At 45.3% G+C, this 20,097-nt stretch overlaps 1 protein-coding gene across 1 annotated transcript in view; it reads right to left on the bottom strand.

Annotated features, from left to right (window-relative positions):
- Window positions 1–20,097, bottom strand: part of LOC311106114 (ubiquitin carboxyl-terminal hydrolase 22-like) — a 55,703-nt gene that overhangs the window by 8,049 nt on the left and 27,557 nt on the right. The window contains exons 2-9 of the mRNA XM_084148430.1: window positions 18,763–18,895; window positions 16,584–16,697; window positions 13,035–13,136; window positions 10,809–10,975; window positions 7,337–7,496; window positions 6,248–6,353; window positions 3,425–3,583; window positions 211–337 (exon numbers count right to left, since the gene is read on the bottom strand). Coding sequence (XP_084004556.1) covers window positions 211–337; window positions 3,425–3,583; window positions 6,248–6,353; window positions 7,337–7,496; window positions 10,809–10,975; window positions 13,035–13,136; window positions 16,584–16,697; window positions 18,763–18,895 — 1,068 coding nt within the window. The remainder of the gene's footprint in view (window positions 1–210; window positions 338–3,424; window positions 3,584–6,247; window positions 6,354–7,336; window positions 7,497–10,808; window positions 10,976–13,034; window positions 13,137–16,583; window positions 16,698–18,762; window positions 18,896–20,097) is intronic.

Below are 20,097 nucleotides of genomic sequence, written 5' to 3'. Positions count from 1 at the left end.
ATGACAATGAATTGTGTGACATGATATGTTCATATATTAGTGTATTTAAATATATTTATTATATATAATTACACTTCAATATATCATATGTTCTTATATTGTATTTAAATACATTGTCCTTAGTGGTCATGGCAGGCCTCTTGTGATTGGCCGGGAGCAGAGAGAGACTCACTTTGAGCTGGAAACACGTCACGATGGAGAGAGACTCACTTTGAGATGGAAACACGCCACGATGGGGAGCTTCTTCATCGTCAGCTGTTTGGTGGACTCTTGGTAACTATGGCAACCACCACATTTGATTTTGGCACTGCTTCCTAGATGCTCAGGCCGAGTGAACCTGCAGAGAGAGGGAGTGGAATGATAAGAGAGCGAGAGGGATGGAGGGTGGGACAGAGAGAGAGTATATAGAGAGAGAGAGAATGAGGAGAGAGAGAGAGAGAGAGAGAGGGGAGTGAAAGGGGTGGGGGAAGAGAGAATGAGGGAAGATAATACATTCAGAGGGTACAGAGACAGATAAAGTAGAAACACACCGAGTGTACAAAACATCAGGAACACCTTCCTAATATTGAGCTGCACCCCGTCAGAAGAGCCTCAATTCGGCGGGGGATGGACTCTACAAAGTGTCGAAAGCGTTCCACAGGGATGACACACACGGGAAACTGTAGAGCGTGAAAAACCCAGCAGCGTTGCAGTTTGACACAAACCGGTACGCCTGGCACCTATTACCATACCCCGGATTCACCTGGTCAGTCTGTCATGGAAAGAATGTTTTGTACACTCAGTGTGTAAAGAAGAGACAGATATAAAGACAATAGATAAGAATTTGTTTGTAGTGATACATAACAGGTCAGTTTCCATGGTTACACTGCAAGAGGCTGCAATATAGTGCTAAGCACCGATCAGACCACGCCTGTCGATGGAACAGTGAAGTCACCAGTGTTCTGTAGGGGGAGGCCAACAATGGTGGTCAACGAAGTGACTAAGGACTGATACTGTTCATCAGCGAGAGAGAAAGACTTCACACACTGCAGCATATGTTCCCAAGGCTAGGACCCCAGGAAGAATAGCTTCTGCTTGGCAAAAGCTAAACGGGGATCCGAATGAACCAAAACAATCCAACATCCACACTAGCACACCACTAAGAATGCGTGCCCAATACATAGGACACTAAGATAACCTGCCTAAATGACTACCAACCCGTAGCACTGACATCTGTAGCCATGAAGTGCTTTGAAAGGCTGGTCATGTCTCACATCAACATCATTATCCAAGAAACCCTAGACCCACTCCAATTTGCATACCGCCCCAACAGATCCACAGATGATGCCATCTCTATTGCACTCCACACTGCCCTTTCCCACCTGGACAAGAGGAACACCTACGTGAGAATGCTATTAATTGACTACAGCTCAGCGTTCAACACCATAGTGCCCTAAAAGCTCATTACTAAGCTAAGGATCCTGGGACTAAACACCTCCCTCTGCAACTGGATCCTGGACTTCCTGACGGGCCGCCCCCAGGTGGTAAGGGTAGGTAACAACACATCTGCCACGCTGATCCTCAACACGGGGGCCCCTCAGGGGTGCGTGCTCAGTCCCCTCCTGTACTCCCTGTTCACCCATGACTGCATGGCCAGGCACGACTCCAACACCATCATTAAGTTTGCTGACGACACAACAGTGTTAGGCCTGATCACCGACAACGATGAGACAGCCTATAGGGAGGAGGTCAGAGACCTGGCCGTGTGGTGCCAGGATAACAACCTCTCCCTCAACTTGACCAAGACAAAGGAGATGATTGTGGAGTACGGGAAAAAAAAAAAGAGGACTGAGCACGCCCCCATTCTCATCGACGGGGCTGTAGTGGAATAGGTTGAGAGCTTCAAGTTCCTTGGTGTCCACATCACCAACGAACTATCATGGTCCAAACACACCAAGACAGTTGTGAAGAGGGCACGACAAAGCCTATTCCCCCTCAGGAGACTGAAAAGATTTGGCATGAGTACTCAGATCCTCAAAAGGTTTTTAGTTGTTGTTGTTTTATTTTACTTTTTTATTAAAAAATACATGCATTGTTGGTTAAGGGCTGTAAGTAAGAATTTCACGGTAATGTCTACACCTGTTGTATTTGGCGCATGTGGCAAATACAATTTGATTTGAAGTGTGTATATTATAACAATGTTTTCAACCCTCAGACTCAGCCCTGTCTGTACCTTTAAGAGGCATGCTACAGCACCCAGGCTGTGACTGGGGATGGAGTACAGGAAGGAGAGGAATAAGGAGGAGGAACAGAGAGGAAGTGAGGACACAGGAAACAGAGGAGATGGAAGATAAAGAAGAGCAAATTGACATTCATCAAATTACAGGGGAGGGAGGGAGAGAGAGAGAGAGAGAGAGAGAGAGAGAGAGAGAGAGAGAGAGAGAGAGAGAGAGAGAGAGAGAGAGAGAGAGAGAGAGAGAGAGAGAGAGAGAGAGAGAGAGAGAGAGAGAGAGAGAGAGAGAGAAAATGGAGGATGAGAGGTGTGCGAAAGGTCTGGTATAGTCAGGTTATATGATTGTGGTAGCAGAGGTGGAGAGAGAGATCAAATCAAATCAAATGTTATTGGCCACATGCGCCGAATACAACAGGTGCAGACATTACAGTGAAATGCTTACTTACAGCCCTTAACCAACAGTGCATTTATTTTTAATAAAAAAGTAGAATTAAACAACAAAAAAGTGTTGAGAAAAAAAGAGCAGAAGTAAAATAAAAAAAACAGTAGGGAGGCTATATATACAGGGGGGTACCGGTGCAGAGTCAATGTGCGGGGGCACCGGCTAGTTGAGATAGTTGAAGTAATATGTACATGTAGGATAGAAGATGAGAGTAGACTAGACAGCATACTATGTTTATGGTAGCCCATATGAAGTGGAGACGGACGGACAGACAGGCGTCTAGTGGAGAGGAGAGGGTTAGACGTGGTGAAAGACATGGGGACGGACAGACAGACATGCGTCTAGAGAGGGATAGACGTGGTGAAAGACATGGGGAGGGACGGACAGACAGACAGGCATCTAGAGAGGGATAGACGTGGTGAAAGACATGGGGAGGGACGGACAGACAGACAGACAGACATCTAGAGAGGGATAGACGTGGTGAAAGACATGGGGAGGGACGGACAGACAGACAGACAGACATCTAGAGAGGGATAGACATGGTGAAAGACATGGGGAGGGACAGACAGACAGACAGACAGACAGACATCTAGAGAGGGATAGACGTGGTGAAAGACATGGGGAGGGACGGACAGACAGACATCTAGAGAGGGATAGACGTGGTGAAAGACATGGGGAGGGACGGACAGACAGACAGACAGACATCTAGAGAGGGATAGACGTGGTGAAAGACATGGGGAGGGACAGACAGACGTCTCGTGTGGTCATACCTGCGTAGACAGTCTGTGAGCGTGGTGGCCCCTGAGAGGTGGCTCTCTCCGTTGACCGTTGAGCCGTCTCCCCCGGGGCTGAGGGGCCAGAAGGGAGTGGACGAGCCCGGCAGGTCCAGACTGATGTCCCAGAATGGGTCTATTGTGGTGGACACACCGCTAGAGAGGGGAGGGGAGAGGCTCAATGAGATACATTGTGTGTGTATGAGTGAGTTATGAGGTAATGTGGGTTGCTAGAAAGACTGGTGTGTGTGTGTGTGTGTTAATATTCATACTCTTGGTCATATTAGTAGTCAGGAGGGGGTTACTACCGTCTCTGTCCAGTAGGGGGCTATGGAGGGGGTTACTACTGTCTCTGTCCAGTAGGGGGCTATGGAGGGGGTTACTACTGTGTCTGTCCAATAGGGGGCTATGGAGGGGGTTCCTACCGTCTCTGTCCAGTAGGGGGCTATGGAGGGGGTTACTACTGTCTCTGTCCAGTAGGGGGCTATGGAGGGGGTTACTACTGTCTCTGTCCAGTAGGGGGCTATGGAGGGGGTTACTACTGTCTCTGTCCAGTAGGGGGCTATGGAGGGGGTTACTACTGTCTCTGTCCAGTAGGGGGCTATGGAGGGGGTTACTACTGTCTCTGTCCAGTAGGGGGCTATGGCAGGTATATATGCAATAACATGCAAATGAATTACTTAAAAATCATACAATGTGATTTTCTGGATTTTTGTTTTAGATTCCGTCTCTCACAGTTGAAGTGTACCTATGATAAAAAATTACAGACCTCTACATGCTTTGTAAGTAGGAAAACCTGCAAAATCGGCAGTGTTTCAAATACTTGTTCTCCCCACTGTATATTGGAGCTAGCCCTACAGTCAGGTATATTGGAGCTAGCCCTACAGTCAGGTATATTGGAGCTAGTCCTACAGTCAGGTATATTGGATATAGCCCTACAGTCAGGTATATTGGAGCTAGTCCTACAGTCAGGTATATTGGAGCTAGCCCTACAGTCAGGTATATTGGAGCTAGCCCTACAGTCAGGTATATTGGAGCTAGTCCTACAGTTAATGGGAGCAAACTTCTGTGTTGTGTTGTGTGTGGCCAGGTGTGGCTGAGCCCGGCTAGCCATGTAGCACTGTGTAGTATACAGTAGAGTGCAAAGATTGCAATAATGTGCAGTAGAGTGCACTAGAGTGCAGTGTGCTCTGTGTTAATGTAACAGGACAGCCCAGCGTCTAGAGAACCACCTCCCAACAGCAGCTACACGGGGAGGGGAGGACCATGAATTAAATATGAGAGGAGTGCAGTGAAGGGGCAGTGTTGGGAGATTGGGAAAGATGAGAGCAGGTTAGAAAAGGGGAGAGAGGTGAGACTGGGGGTAGAGAGAGGGAGAGGACAGGGGGAGTGGAAGGGAGAGGACAGGGGGAGTGGAAGGGAGAGGACAGGGGGAGTGGAAAGGAGAGGACAGGGGGAGTGGAAGGGAGAGTGGAAGGGAGAGTGGAAGGGAGAGTGGAAGGGAGAGGACAGGGGGAGTGGAAGGGAGAGGACAGGGGGAGTGGAAGGGAGAGGACAGGGGGAGTGGAAGGGAGAGGACAGGGGGAGTGGAAGGGAGAGGACCACTGTGGCACTAGAAGAGAGTACTAAGGCAGGAAGCACTGGGAGAATGGGAGAGGTGAGAGCAAGAGGGGAGAGAGGTAGGTGAGACTGGAGGAGAGAGGTAGGTGAGACTGGGGGAGAGAGGTAGGTGGGAGTGGGGAAGAGAGGTAGGGGAGGGAGAGGACAGAGGAGGCAGTGGGAGGTGAGTCACTCCAGACTGATAAATCCACTGTTGCAGAAGGAGAGGGTAGTGGGGTCTAGGCTGATTAATCAACCGTAACACAAGGAGAGGGTAGTGGGGTCTAGGCTGATTAATCAACCGTAGCACAAGGAGAGGGTAGTGGGGTCTAGGCTGATTAATCAACCGTAGCACAAGAAGGTAGTGGGGTCTAGGCTGATTAATCAACTGTAGCACAAGGAGAGGGTAGTGGGCACTGGGAGAATGGGAGTGTAGGGGAGAAAGGATGGAGGGAGGGAAGGAGGGAGTAAGGTAATAGGAAGGAAGCTGATATCAGAGGGAGAAGGGCGAGGGAGGGTAGAGCAGGGGAGAAAGGAGGGGGTAAGAGGGAGAAGGAGGATGGGAGGTGAGAGCAGAGGAGAAGAGGGAGGAGGAGGATGGGAGGCGAGAGCAGAGGAGAAGAGGGAGGAGGAGGATGGGAGGTGAGAGAGCAGAGGAGAAGAGGGAGGAGGAGGATGGGAGGTGAGAGAGCAGAGGAGAAGAGGGAGGAGGATGGGAGGTGAGAGCAGAGGAGAAGAGGGAGGAGGAGGATGGGAGGTGAGAGAGCAGAGGAGAAGAGGGAGGAGTATGGGAGGTGAGAGCAGAGGAGAAGAGGGAGGAGGAGGAGGATGGGAGGTGAGAGAGCAGAGGAAAGGAGTTCTTGCCTCCTGGCGATGTCAGATGTCCTTTGAGAGGATGTCAAAATGTCAAATGTGAGTCTTTTAGCAGTCTTGACACATACAACCTTTTCCTTCTTCCACACACACACACAGTCTTGTACATCTAACCTTGTGGGGACACACAACTCAGTCCAACTAAAAATCATATTTTCCCTAACCCCTAACCCATACTTTTTCCTTAACCCTAACCTAAAAACCTAACCTTAACCCTAAAAATAGCATTTGACCTTGTGGGGACCAACAAAATGTCCCCAAAAATGTTTTTGTTTAAACACGTCCACACACACACGGGGGATGTTGGCTAGTGGAAAGAAGATGAGGCGCTCGCACACACACACTTACTGGCAGACTTGACAGGTGACGTCTGATTGGAGGCCGCCGGTGAAAATTTGGTCAATGATGCAGCTACAGTGGTTCGGATTGTTGGCCTTCTTCCCGTTGTCATCTCCTAGGTAACCAACAGAACACAGATAGAGAGCGAGCACACAACACCCACTGTGGACGCACTTTTAAAGCTCTCTCTCTCTCTCTCTCTCCCCCTGTCTCTTCCGCTCTCTCTCTCTCTCTCTAGCACCTCTAAACAACCTCTACCTTACTGCAAATCAGAGGCCTCCTTACTGCCGGGACCCTCTCTATGTCTGAGTCAGACCTGTCTGTGTCATTGCGGTGCAGTGGGGCACATTGTCATTCCCCCCACAATGCTCTCTGTCCCTTCGGTGCGCGGCATTGTCACTTTCCCTTCACTCAATCCCTTCAGTACATTTCCACTGGTGCTGAGTGCGGACAACACTGCATTATGGGTAGATTTGACACAGACGTGTCTCCTTGGCAAAAGTGGCGTTTCGATTGACACAACTGAGGATTCAGCGCATGCAGAATTTATGCAGGCAGACAGACGTGACAAATCTGTTCTCTCTTATAACCTATTTCAACTGTAGGCTAACTGATAATATTCCGTTTTAAACCCCACAATGACATTGTAAATCTCATACATTTATCATACATCTTGTCTTGTCGAAAACCACTTTGGTCTCTGATTTACATTTACATTTTTACATTTTTAGTCATTTAGCAGACGCTCTTATCCAGAGCGACTTACAGGAGCAATTAGGGTTAAGTGCCTTGCTCAAGGGCACAGACAGATTTTTCACCTAGTCGGCTAGAGGATTAGAACCAGCGACCTTTCGGTTACTGGCACAACACTCTTAACCACTAAGCTACCCGCAAGAAGAATCAGAACATCTCTCTTCGGTTACAATACACTCACACTGTCTGTACTGCAATGAGTGCAGTTACACTGAAGATATACAATATATTTCAACTGCCACTTCTCTTTAACAATACTACAGTATTATACTGTATTTATGAGTAAGTTATTAAGTGAACCTTTACTACAGTATTTAAGTAATAAGTTAGGAGGGCGATACTTACGGGTGGTGTCTCCTTTGCAGTGCCGGTGCAGCACGTCCAGCGCTGCGATGAGGAACTCGTGGGCATCCTGTTGCTCGTAGCCCGCTAGGTGACGTGCGTGAGTCCACACCAGGTGCAGCAGCCGGAAGGGAATGTGGGGCCAACGGTGGCCCGAGTAGAACTGTGGAGAGAAAGTAGGTTAGTGGGAGAACAGGGATTTAACATCTGGCAGCCATGTTGTTAAATTTACTACACTCAACTTGTATTTTCACTGAAAGGGAAAAGTGCCTGTTTTTCTTTGTATAGCTGACACATTAGCACAGGGATTCCAAACTTTTTTGGGCCCACGACCCCATTTTGATATCCAAAACATTTAGCGACCCCACCATGTAACAAAGGTGTTGTAAGTCAATTGCCAATGTTAACTTTTTTTTTTTTAATTGGAGCTATGACAGTCTATTGCAAATCAGTTTTACAGTACTTTTGACAGTATTTCTAGCCGAAGGAAGTATAGTTTGAAGTGACTGAAATGCATCAGAAAGGTATTGGGAAGTTCAGAAGATCATCAGACAATAATTTTGTATGATCTTCTCTGTAGAAAATAACATAATTGATGATGTTCTTTCCCCCGCAGTTTGATTTAGTGCCTGGTCTTGTCCAATCTGTTTAATTGAGTCCTGCGCGGCTTGTAAAGTGAAACAGAAGACACACAAGTGTTCCTGAGAGTCTTATCTTTCAGCGATGGGGTCATACTACTTTGTAGCTTAAACCGTTCAAAAGATAGACTCACAGTTGTAGGAAGAAAACAGAAAACGCTCTTTACTACAACCGCATCTAGCGGATACTAGAGGTTACTGACATAACCCCGGTTCTATGGACCAAGCAGTTAAAAAATATAAATAATAATCAGGCGACAACACATGGGAAACACTGCCTTACCACTACATGAGCCCATCGACATCCGTCATCTAACTAACTAACTAACTAACTAACCTGACTTGAATGAATTTCTCCAAGCATCTAACATTAGTGTAAGCAAATACTAGCATCCACTAGCAAATGCTAGTGACTGTTAGCAAACGTTGGTAAATGTTAGCAAATGCTAGTAACTGTTAGCAAAAGCTATCATCTGTAAAAAAAAAAAAAAAATGCTAGAACCTGTTAGCAAATGCTATTATATGTTAGTGAATGCTAGTCACTGAACTTCCAGAGAGAGAGTGTGTGTGAAACCAGACTGCTGAATCTCCAGGTTGCTATGGGGATTGGATGATTGACAGTCTAGGTCAGGGTGTGAGATGGAGAGAACAACACCATAATGAAAAGAGTGCTCTGCTTGAATGCAGAAGCAAGCCTATTACAGTACACACACACCTTTAATCTCCTGACTCACGCACACACAAATAAGCTTATATCATGTATCTTACAGGCTCTTTGGTCCTGCGCTGCGGTTTGAAGCAGGCTGAGTCTATAAAAAGAAGGGAGACGGGGAGGGGTTGTTCAAAGACCATCGCCTCCCTGGCTGAGAGGAGCTGTGTGGGTACAGACTCAGAGGAACAGACCCTCTTTCCTGGTACTGATGATGGTGCTGCATGCGCCAAGTTCAAAGGAGAGGAGGAACGCGTGGAGCAGGAACGAGCAACGTGATTGGGAGAGAGGGAAGAGAAGTGTGTGCGTGTGCATGTGCGTGCATCTGGCTCTAAGGGACAAGAACAGAGCGAGAGGGACTGAGATATGCGCTCTAGCTGAATAGTTATAAGCAAGCACAAAATGTTTGTTCTGAAACTTTTATTGTAGTTCCATTGTAGCATGACAAGTATTCTCCAAGGGTATGCTTTTAACTTTTCTCCTTGGTCTACTCTAGACACAAGTTGATTCACGCTGTCACATCTGAACACTAAACGGTTGCTCCTCCATGTGATGAAGGTGAATGGTTGCTCCCTCCCTTTGTTCTAGCTGAACGGATCAGCCCACTGAGGCCGCCCGGGGAACACCTTCCTAATATTGAGTTGCATCCCCTTTTGACCTCAGAACAGCCTCAATTAATTGGGGCATGGACTCTACAAGGTGTCGAAAGCGTTCTACAGGGATGCTGGCCCATGTTGACTCCAATGCGTCCCACAGTTGTGTCAAGTTGGCTGGATGTCCTTTGGGTGGTGGACCATTCATGATACACATGGGAAACTGTTGAGCGTGAAAAACCCAGCAGCGTTGCAGTTCTTGACACAAACCGGTGCGCCTGGCACCTACTACCATACCACGTTCAAAGGCACTTAAATATTTTGTCTTGCCCATTCATACACTGAATGGCACACATACACAATCCATGCCTCAATTGTCTCTAGACTTAAACATCCTTCTTTAACCTGTCTCCTCCCCTTCATCTACATGATTGAAGTGGATTTAACAAGTGACATCAATAAGGGATCATAGCTTTCACCTGGTCAGTCTATGTCAGTGGTTACCAACTCCAGTCCTCCAGTTCCTCCAACAGTACGCATTTTTGTTGTAGCCCCAGACAAGCACACCTGATTCAACTTGTCAACTAATCATCAGGCCCTCAATGAGTTGAATCAGGTGTTTTTTTTCCCGGGGCTACAACAAAAATGCGTGCTGTCGGGGGTACTGGAGGACTGGAGTTGGTAACCACTGACATAGACTGACCAGGTGAAAGCTATGATCCCTTATTGATGTCACTTGTTAAATCCACTTCAATCAGTGTAGATGAAGGGGAGGAGACTGTTCAAATATTAATTTTTAAGCCTCGTCTATGTCATGGAAAGAGCAGGTGTAATGTTTTTTACACTCAGTGTATATATACACACCAGAGAGTGAGAGGGTGTGAGGAGGAGAGGAGGAGGAGGAGGAGGAGGAGGAGCAGACAGACACCTGAGCACAAGTTCTGTAATGTTCAGGGGGCATTGAGTTTATTGGATGTAATCTAACCAACTGACTGTACTAAAGACATTCAGAACTGGTAGTGAACGATTGGTAAGGAGGCTAGCATTTAGAGATAAGTATGGAGACACACACTGAGACACATACACACAGAGACCGACAGACAAAGACAGACACCCTCCCCCGCACCCATCCCCTCACACACAGACTGGTGAGCTGAGTTGATATAAAATGCCAAACACTGTAGCTCTATAATACGGCAGGGCATTCTTGTTGAACTCAGTTCATTCCACTCAGACAGAGTTGTTTCCCTCCAGCTCCACAAAGCAGTGATCCAGTCAGTGACTCCCCTCTGCAGTCATTCTATCTCATATGTTTTCCTTTGGCCTCACAAACCCTTAGAAGACTGCATTTGACCGCCCTAGGGTTGCAACATTCCAGTCTTTCCCAGAAATCCCAGTTGGAGGACTCCCTCCCTGATTATTCCCTCCTGATTCGGGGAACTGGGATTCTCCAACAACAAACATTTCTGAAAAACCTGGGAAATTTGACGGAATTTAGCAAATTGCAACCCTATCCCCACTAGCTCCGGCCTTACCTCCTGAAAGAGTTGTGACATCTCACACACCAGACAAGAGTTGGACTGCATCTCACACTTGTGCCTGTCGGACAGGAAGAAGTCCCGCAGCAGGGGTGTGTGGGTGAGGGCCTGGACGATGCAGTTCATGAAGCACGTGTTGCCCAGGTTGATCAACCCTCGTAAACCTGCCGGGGGGGGGGGGGGGGGGGGTTAGAGAGAGAGGGGGGAATGTGAAAAAGTAGGCCTATCTTCGGGACAAACAATCAAGAGGGGTACAGTTATAGGTGCATTCTCCTGCAACAGAGAGAGGAGTACATTAAGGTCTAACATTGCCATCTCCTGTAAAGGAAGCTTTAATTTACTTTATTTATTTGACAGGGACAATGAAAAATAATAAACAGTTCTGTAAATGTGCTAAATTTCACCATGGTTTGGAATTATGTAATGTAGTCATGGTTTGGAATGATGTAATGTAGCCATGGTTTGGGCTAGTGTAATATAGCCATGGTTTGGGCTAGTGTAATATAGCCATGGTTTGGGCTAGTGTAATATAGCCATGGTTTGGGCTAGTGTAATATAGCCATGGTTTGGGCTAGTGTAATATAGCCATGGTTTGGGCTAGTGTAATATAGCCATGGTTTGGGCTAGTGTAATATAGCCATGGTTTGGGCTAGTGTAATATAGCCATGGTTTGGGCTAGTGTAATATAGCCATGGTTTGGGCTAGTGTAATATAGCCATGGTTTGGGCTAGTGTAATATAGCCATGGTTTGGGCTAGTGTAATGTAGCCATGGTTTGGGCTAGTGTAATGTAGCCATGGTTTGGGCTAGTGTAATGTAGCCATGGTTTGGGCTAGTGTAATATAGCCATGGTTTGGGCTAGTGTAATATAGCCATGGTTTGGGCTAGTGTAATATAGCCATGGTTTGGGCTAGTGTAATATAGCCATGGTTTGGGCTAGTGTAATATAGCCATGGTTTGGGCTAGTGTAAAATAGCCATGGTTTGGGCTAGTGTAATGTAGCCATGGTTTGGGCTAGTGTAATATAGCCATGGTTTGGGCTAGTGTAATGTAGCCATGGTTTGGGCTAGTGTAATATAGCCATGGTTTGGGCTAGTGTAATATAGCCATGGTTTGGGCTAGTGTAATGTAGCCATGGTTTGGGCTAGTGTAATATAGCCATGGTTTGGGCTAGTGTAATATAGCCATGGTTTGGGCTAGTGTAATATAGCCATGGTTTGGGCTAGTGTAATATAGCCATGGTTTGGGCAGTGCAGACGAAAGCTGTAAGCTGTGGTCCACCACGAAGGCCTGAGTGAACAGAACAGGTGAGGCCCAGCGTGGAGCCTGGGACTGGTCCAGCCTTTTTGGCCCAGGAATAGAGCTCTCGGCTGGTGGTTAAACTCTCCAGACTCGACCCACTCCACACCCAACACCCCAAGGCCCTGAGACAGCTGGTAGGACTCTCTACAAGTGTTTCATTACAGCAAGCGGGAGGGAGAAAGAAGGAGTGAGACTGAATGAATCAAGATATATAACTGCAGAGAGAGGCGCAGAGAGAGGACAGAGAGGACAGAGAGATCTAGAAAGAGATCTAGAAAGAGAAGAGGAGGAAGAATGAAACAGAGATATGCCTAAACAGGTTTGAATCTACAAAGAGTGTGAGAAACAGAGATAGGCCTAAACAGGTTTGAATCTACAAAGAGTGTGAGAAACAGAGATAGGCCTAAATAGGTTTGAATCTACAAAGAGTGTGAGAAACAGAGATAGGCCTAAACAGGTTTGAATCTACAAAGAGTGTGAGAAACAGAGATAGGCCTAAATAGGTTTGAATCTACAAAGAGTGTGAGAAACAGAGATAGGCCTAAATAGGTTTGAATCTACAAAGAGTGTGAGAAACAGAGAGCGACAGACTGAGAAAGGAAGCGAGAGAAAAAAAAAAGAGAGAAAGAGAAGACCACCCTGTTGTGTGAACTTGTCATTGAAGAAGGAACAGAGCATTCTCTCTCTCCCTCTCTCCCTGGGCTACTGCCTGCTAACCTGTGGTGTTAATCACTCCAGCTGACCTTTCAGGCCCAACTTAAATACATGAGTAACCCTGGACTATACAGACAACACCACAGACAGTCTCTGTCCCTTACACACACACACACACACACACAGCTGTCTGGGTGATGAAATCGACCATGCTACCATGCTAGCACTTCATAAGGACGTGCGGACAGCGGACCAGCCTATATCCCACCAATGGTGCAGTTTGTAGTGATTTTCCTTCGCTTTGGATTGTGCCGTAGTAACTCCAGCTCTCGCTTCGTAGGCTCCCACGTCGAGTATTTCTCCCCTACACCTGGTCACAAAGACAGAGACATCGTTGAGACATTGACGAAACCAACAATATTTTCAACCTGAACCTTGATGAAGGTAGCCTGTTCCCAGATCTGTTTGCCAACTCTTCCGGTCACTGGTGTGACAATTACCATAGGAGTTGCTAGGACAGCACAAACAGATCTGGGACCAGGCTATGATGAAGGTCTATTGCAGGGATCATCAACTAGATTCGGCCCGTGGGCCAATTTTTTCTTGAATGGATAGTTGGGGGGCCGGTCATAATTACAAATAATTTGTAGACTGCAAACTGACCGCAAGAAGCCCAAACATATATAATATTTGACTAAAACAATTATTTCAAACCTTGAACATCTGTATACGATCATATGTCTATTATGAGTTGTATCACTTGAGAAATCCATTGGAGCTGATTTGCTGGTGTTTTTACAGTAATTTATGTGCAACAATAAATTTTTAATAATAACTTATTTTATTTTTATTTTTTATTTGGGGGGCAAAATAACACCACCCATGGGCCACCAGTTGGGAAACCCTGGTCTATCGAGACCAAAACATTGGTACAAAGATCCATTAAATCTGTGGAGCATGAAGACCACCAGTGTGCTGGAGTTTCTTTTCAAACCTGAACCTAAGGAAATTCTAGTGGCATGCCTCAGGGGTTCATTCTAGGGCCAGTACTACTATTCACATTGTACATTAACCATATTGGTTCTTCAGTGAAGAACTGTAAGCTACACTTTTATGCTGATGACACTGTGCGAGTGTTCCGCTGCAGTCATTTGTATGTGGCGCTGCGCCACGACAAAATCATTGACGCCACGCCCCCCAAAATATGGCACATGAAAAAACAATCTGCTAAGGGTGACTTTGAAGATTCTAGAACAGTCCCCATTTACTTTTCCTCTGCAAACAAAACAAGTAATGAATAGAAAAATCTGACTACCCCATAGTAGAATAGTTTATCTAGTTACCTAATCGGCTTTTTGTTGTGTGTTCTATGCGAGATAAATATTACTCTCGAGGCACATTCAAGTCACCACCTGAAAAGCAGTCAATGCACATGTCTTGCAATCGCGGGAAAAACTGCAGTTTTGATGGCCTTTGTTAAAAAGAGGGGGATCCCAGCTTTCCATTCCTACTTTATTTCTAAAATATATGCAAACTGCATCTTTTTAAACCCAGAGGTTTTAGCAGCGCCATGATTACGAACATTACTAGTCTGCAATTCGCTGTGAGTGCATAGGTGAGAGTGGGGCTAAATGTAACACAGGGAAATTGCAGAGTAACTTGGGGTAAAACAACACCCTACCTCAAAATCCTTGTTTGGATTGACTAAAATTGTAATGAGATAGATTACATTGTTTGTTGAGCAAGAGTAGTGGTAACCAGGGAAAGTGCTGGAGGTGGGGGAATGGTAACATGAAATGGTTTCTGTGAGAAGTGCAGGCAGTGTTATCCTGGATGGTGGTTTAGCCCAAGTTACCCTAACAGGTAGGGCTACATTATATTAACTTTGTTTAATTCATCAGATGCTAACTAGTAAAAAAAACATTTGGGATCTAGCTAATGATTAGCCCAATAGGGTAAATGCAGATAGGCAACCCCATGCTTCAGCCTATTTATTTATAGCCACTATGCTGCATCAGTTGGGCTACAGGTTATAATTCTTATTGCAAATAGCATACCTGATAATATGGACCATGCATAGGCTATATGTTAACATAATTTAAACAAATAATTTTACCAATATGGTGTAAGCATAACTTCATCATCATTCATTTTGGGGAAAGTAGTCACAAGAACTGAGCTTTTGGTGACCAATTAATTCCAAAGGTGTTCGATGGGGTTGAGGTCAGGGCTCTGTGCAGGCCAGTCAAGTTCTTCCACACTGATCTCGACAAACCATTTCTGTATGGACTTTGCTTTGTGCACGGGGGCATTGTCATGCTGAAACAGGAAAGGGCCTTCCCCAAACATTTGCATCAAAGTTGGAAGCACAGAATCATCTAGAATGTAATTGTATGCTGTAGTGTTAAGACTTCCCTTCACTGGAACTAAGGGGCCTAGCCCGAACCATGAAAAACAGCCCCAGACCCGTATTCCTCCTCCACCAAACTTTACAGTTGGCACTATGCATTGGGGCAGGTAGCGTTCTCCTGGCATCCGTCAAACCCAGATTCGTCCATCGGACTGCCAGATGGTGAAGCGTGATTCATCACTCCAGAGAACACGTTTCCACTGCTCCAGAGTCCAATGGCGGCGAGCTTTACACCACTCCAGACAACGTTTGGCATTAGGCATGGTGATCTTAGGCTTGTGTGCAGCTGCTCGGCCATGGAAACCCATTTCATGAAGCTCCCGACAAACAGTTATTGTGCTGACGTTGCTTCCAGAGGCAGTTTGGAACTCGGTAGTGAGACAATTTTTACGCGCTATGCACTTCAGCACTCGGCGGTCCCTTTCTGTGAGCTTGTATGGCCTACCACACGTTGTTACTCCTAGACATTTCCACTTCACAATAACAGCCCTTACAGTTGACTGGGGCAGCTCTAACAGGTCAGAAATTTGACGAACTGACTTGTTGGAAAGGTGGCATCCTATGACTTTAGGCGTCAGTTGTCAGAGCAGCTTACCGATCACTGCACCTGTACACAGCCCATCTGTAATTAGCCCATCCAACTATCTCATCCCCATATTGTTATTTATTTTGCTAATTTGCACCCCAGTATCTCTATTTGCACATCATCTTTTGCACATCTATCATTCCAGTGTTAATACGAAATTGTAACTATTTTGCACTATGGCCTATTTATTGCCTTACCTCCATAACTTGCTACATTTGCACACACTGTATATAGATTTTCTGTGGTATTTTTGACTGTACGTTTTGTTTACCCCATATGTAACACTGTGTTGTTGTTTTTTTTTTTTATCGCACTGCTTTGCTTTATCTTGGCCAGGTCGCAGTTGTAAATGAGAACTTGTTCTCAACTGGCTTACCTGGTTAAATAAAGGTGAAATTATTATTTTTTTTTTTTAAATGACAGTGCTACAATGAAAGTCACTGAGCTCTTCAGTAAGGCCATTCTACTGCCAATGTTTGTTTATGGAGATTGCATGGCTGTGTGCTCGATTTTATATACCTGTCAGCAACGAGTGTTGTTGAAATAAATGTAAATAGCCGAATCCACTAATTTGAAGGGGTGTCCACATACTTTTGTATACATAGTGTATGTGAATGCAGCTGCCACTACATTAAAATCACTAAATGCAGTTTATCATAGCTCCCCACATTGTGATCTGTATCAGAAAGGTTAAATAAATACAGGCTAAAATACATGAAGGAATATAAATCAATTAGACTTTTTTTGGTGGACTAGAGATAATGGAAAAATAGACACAAAAGTAGTGTTGCCTGAATTGCTGGAGACCAATAACACCGTACCTTGCAATTTCCAGGCTTTCCTCTGTTCTTCTTTGGCAATCTGTTCCATCTCTTTGTCGTATATGTAGTCTTGACACACAAAACAATATATTCCACCATATAATAAGTCTATTGCTGGAAGGGAGAAACAAACAAACAAACAAACAAAAAGAGAGAGAGAGAGAAAAAAAATAAATAAAGAATACACAATAATTAGAAATAGATATTTCCTACAGAACAATAGCTTCGTTTATTTAACGTCTAACCTCGTCATTGATGTGGCCAGTGAGTGTGTGTGTGTGTTCCACTACTCTCAGCTCTATTGATTTGAGCTTTGTGTCATTCCATCTTATTGCCGCTTGCATTGGATAATTAGAGAACTATCACATAGGGAAGGTGTGTGTGTGTGTCAGAGTATGTTTTTTTGTGGGACTGTGTGTGTGTGTCCATCACATCTAACCCCCCTGCTCTTTCCACTAGCCTATGTTCTCCAACACCATGGTAACAATACCTGGGTTCTTCTGTTGCCGTGACAACCAATTTATTCATAGGTTGCACCAAGTCGCTTGGTCGCCTCATGCCATTGTTATGCACGTTCTCAAGCCGTGGTGATAAGCCCAGTCATTCTGGACGGACGCTGACTACTATTTTTTCTAAATTACACTATAGTGCCTGGAAATACGATGACATTGCTAAAGTAGTCAAATATTTAGTAGGAAACAACTTTGCCAGCATTATCATGTCGTCAAATTTACTTTAGACAGATGGCAACGTTGTCATTAGCTAGCAAAGTTTGTCAAAATAACTAGCAACGATAACATTAGCTAGCTAAAATCCTGTGGCCTGCCCTCAATCTTAGCTAGCTAGCTAACGTTATACTGCATCTAAAGTCAATCTGGTAACATCAAATTGATGACAAAAGGTTTTCTTACTAATTATTTGCCTCATTTTTAATGTCATAGTATTTCCAAGCCACTGTAATGCCCTTTTGATGAAATCGTCATCACCGCTCATTAATGATGCATTGAGAAGAATGCTCAGCCGGGCATCAGTCCAAAACAAACGTTCAAAACAATATTGTGACGAAACATGCAACTCATGAATATGATACGTCTAACTTCAATTGAAAAGGGACAATTGATGGATTGTCCTAAAAATCTATACAGAAAATGTGAATGGAGCGTGTTTGTGCATGCGCGTTCATCTCATCTCATGGTGTGCGTTATCCATAAGATGAGAGAGGAGCTAGCTAGAAGAAGCTCATCATCTCTGTGTCCAATGGCAACAGGCATGCACTGAGAAAGCCCTTGGACTGATGCAGTAACCATGGAACCAGAAAGAAGGAGAGAAAGAGTTCTGTGTACATCACACAGAGGAAGTTAAAAATAAACCTGACAGACAGGAGAGGGGGATGATGAAGGAAGTGAAGGAATCCAGAGGAACAGCTGGGAGTCAGGGGTTAAGTTGATTAATGGTGCAATGGCACAGTGAGTGTGTGAATATGTGTGTGTGCTCCCGTGGAAAGCCCTAACCTAATTAACACTGTAGCAGTACTCTGGGGGGGCTGAGGGGCAGATAGGAGTGGGGCTTGATGACAGGAGCGACCGACATGGCTCAGTGTGTGTGTCAGAGGGTGTGTACGTATAGATCAAAACCTTACTGTGACACCCCCCCAGAACAACCTTCTAATCCCCATCACACCCAAATGGCACCCTATTCCCTTCACAGTGCACTACTTTTTACCAGAGCCCTGTGGGCCCTGCTCAAATGTAGTGCACTAAATAGAAAATATTATACTTTGATAATTACCATGTAAGAATCACAGGGTCATCCCTATTCAATGTGGTTCAGGACTAAACATGTCTAGCCCTCCCACATAGCTGACTTGGGAACAGAGAGGCTTAGAGAATGACATTTGTCTGGCTAAGACTAAGCACTGGCTCCCAGTAGATTGTTAATGCTACTGGGAAAGATGGGTTCTGCTCAATGTCTCAGAAAAGGACAGTTCTCTCAGGCAGAGAGGCCTGAATTGTATTTTGGTGTGTGCGTATGTTTGTGTGTGTGTGCAGCACAGCTTGGAGCTAGAGAATGTTCTGCAGTGATGTCAATTGTATCTTCTTCACTGTGTGTGTGTGTGTGTGTGAGGCAGTGTGCTAGTTTAGTGGACATGACAACATAAGCTAGCACGTGCACATCTTACCTAGGTTGTGTCGTTTGTTTTTGCCGTGCTCGTGGATGTGTTTCTTGGTGAAGCAGCCGAAGAAGACACAGGACAGGCAGGAGTGGAGCCGGTTCAGGTGGGCGCCACACATGTGACAGATACACGACTTGGCCTGCAGGGGGCGAGAGGGAGAGCGAGCGCGAGAGAGGAGAGCGAGAGAAGGGAAAGAGAGGGAGGGAGAGAGAGAGAAGGGAAAGAGAGGGAGGGAGAGAGAGAGAAGGGAAAGAGAGGGAGGGAGAGAGAGAAGGGAAAGAGAGGGAGGGAGAGAGAGAGAAGGGAAAGAGAGGGAGGGAGAGAGAGAGAGAGAGAGAAGGGATGAGAGAGTCAGAATAAAAAGGGAATATACATCGACATCTTCTGAGCATTGAGAGGCAGATGGAAACCTAGACAGAGAGGGAGGCTGGCGTAAAGAGATCTCCCTGCTGGCTTGGGCAGACACACATACACACAGTCATGTGATCAGATCGTTTAGGAGGAACACTGAGGCTGCGTCCCACTGTTCCCTACATAGGGCTCTGGTCAAAAGTAGTGCACTATGTAGAAAATAAGGTGTAATTTGGGACACAACCTTGCACTCTCCAATAAATATTGAGATGAAGTAGGGCTGTGGTGATCATGGCATTGTCAACCAGTGATTGTAATGCAAATAACTGCCAGTCTCACGGTAATTGACTGTTTATTAACATAAACACATTTAGCATCTCCTGGCTTCCACGCATAGCCTACAAGCCACTGATGAGGACCTTGGGAACATCTACATTTTTTAAAAAGTCTAATAAATCCATTAAATATAGCCTACACCATCACAATATATCCATTATTTTAGACAGGTCTAAAGAAACATGATATGAAGAAAATGTAGCCTATTTCAGAAGAACAGAATAGCATCTTCTGAGTTGTCCTTATGTTAGGCCCTGAGATAGCTATGCCATATGGCTGTGGGCTATACTACATTTACATTTACGTCATTTAGCAGACAAGATTTGAATTCCTTGGCATTATTTGATATTATTTTATAGTATGAAGAATAGGCCTACAATTGCACATAGCTGAATAAAATAGAAAGGATATTTACCCCAAACAATTTCCAAGGGACTGCTATTCTGTGTTGAGCGGTTAACAAAGAAACAGGTCATTTATGCATCTTTAGTTGTGATAGAAATGTTAGGCTATATATTTAGATTTGTAATACATTCTAAGGCTGCATGATGCCACTAATGATGAAAGACATGAGCTCTGCTCCATTTCTTGCGCAGGCTGCACACACTTCAGTATCTCATTCACAAATTGACAAGCACTTGACAATCTTGTCAC

This window comes from Coregonus lavaretus, assembly GCF_964263955.1.
Source record: "Coregonus lavaretus genome assembly, chromosome: 2".
NCBI lineage: Eukaryota > Metazoa > Chordata > Actinopteri > Salmoniformes > Salmonidae > Coregonus > Coregonus lavaretus.
Note: the sequence above shows the minus strand (reverse complement) of the source record. Positions and strands in the feature narration are given on the sequence as shown.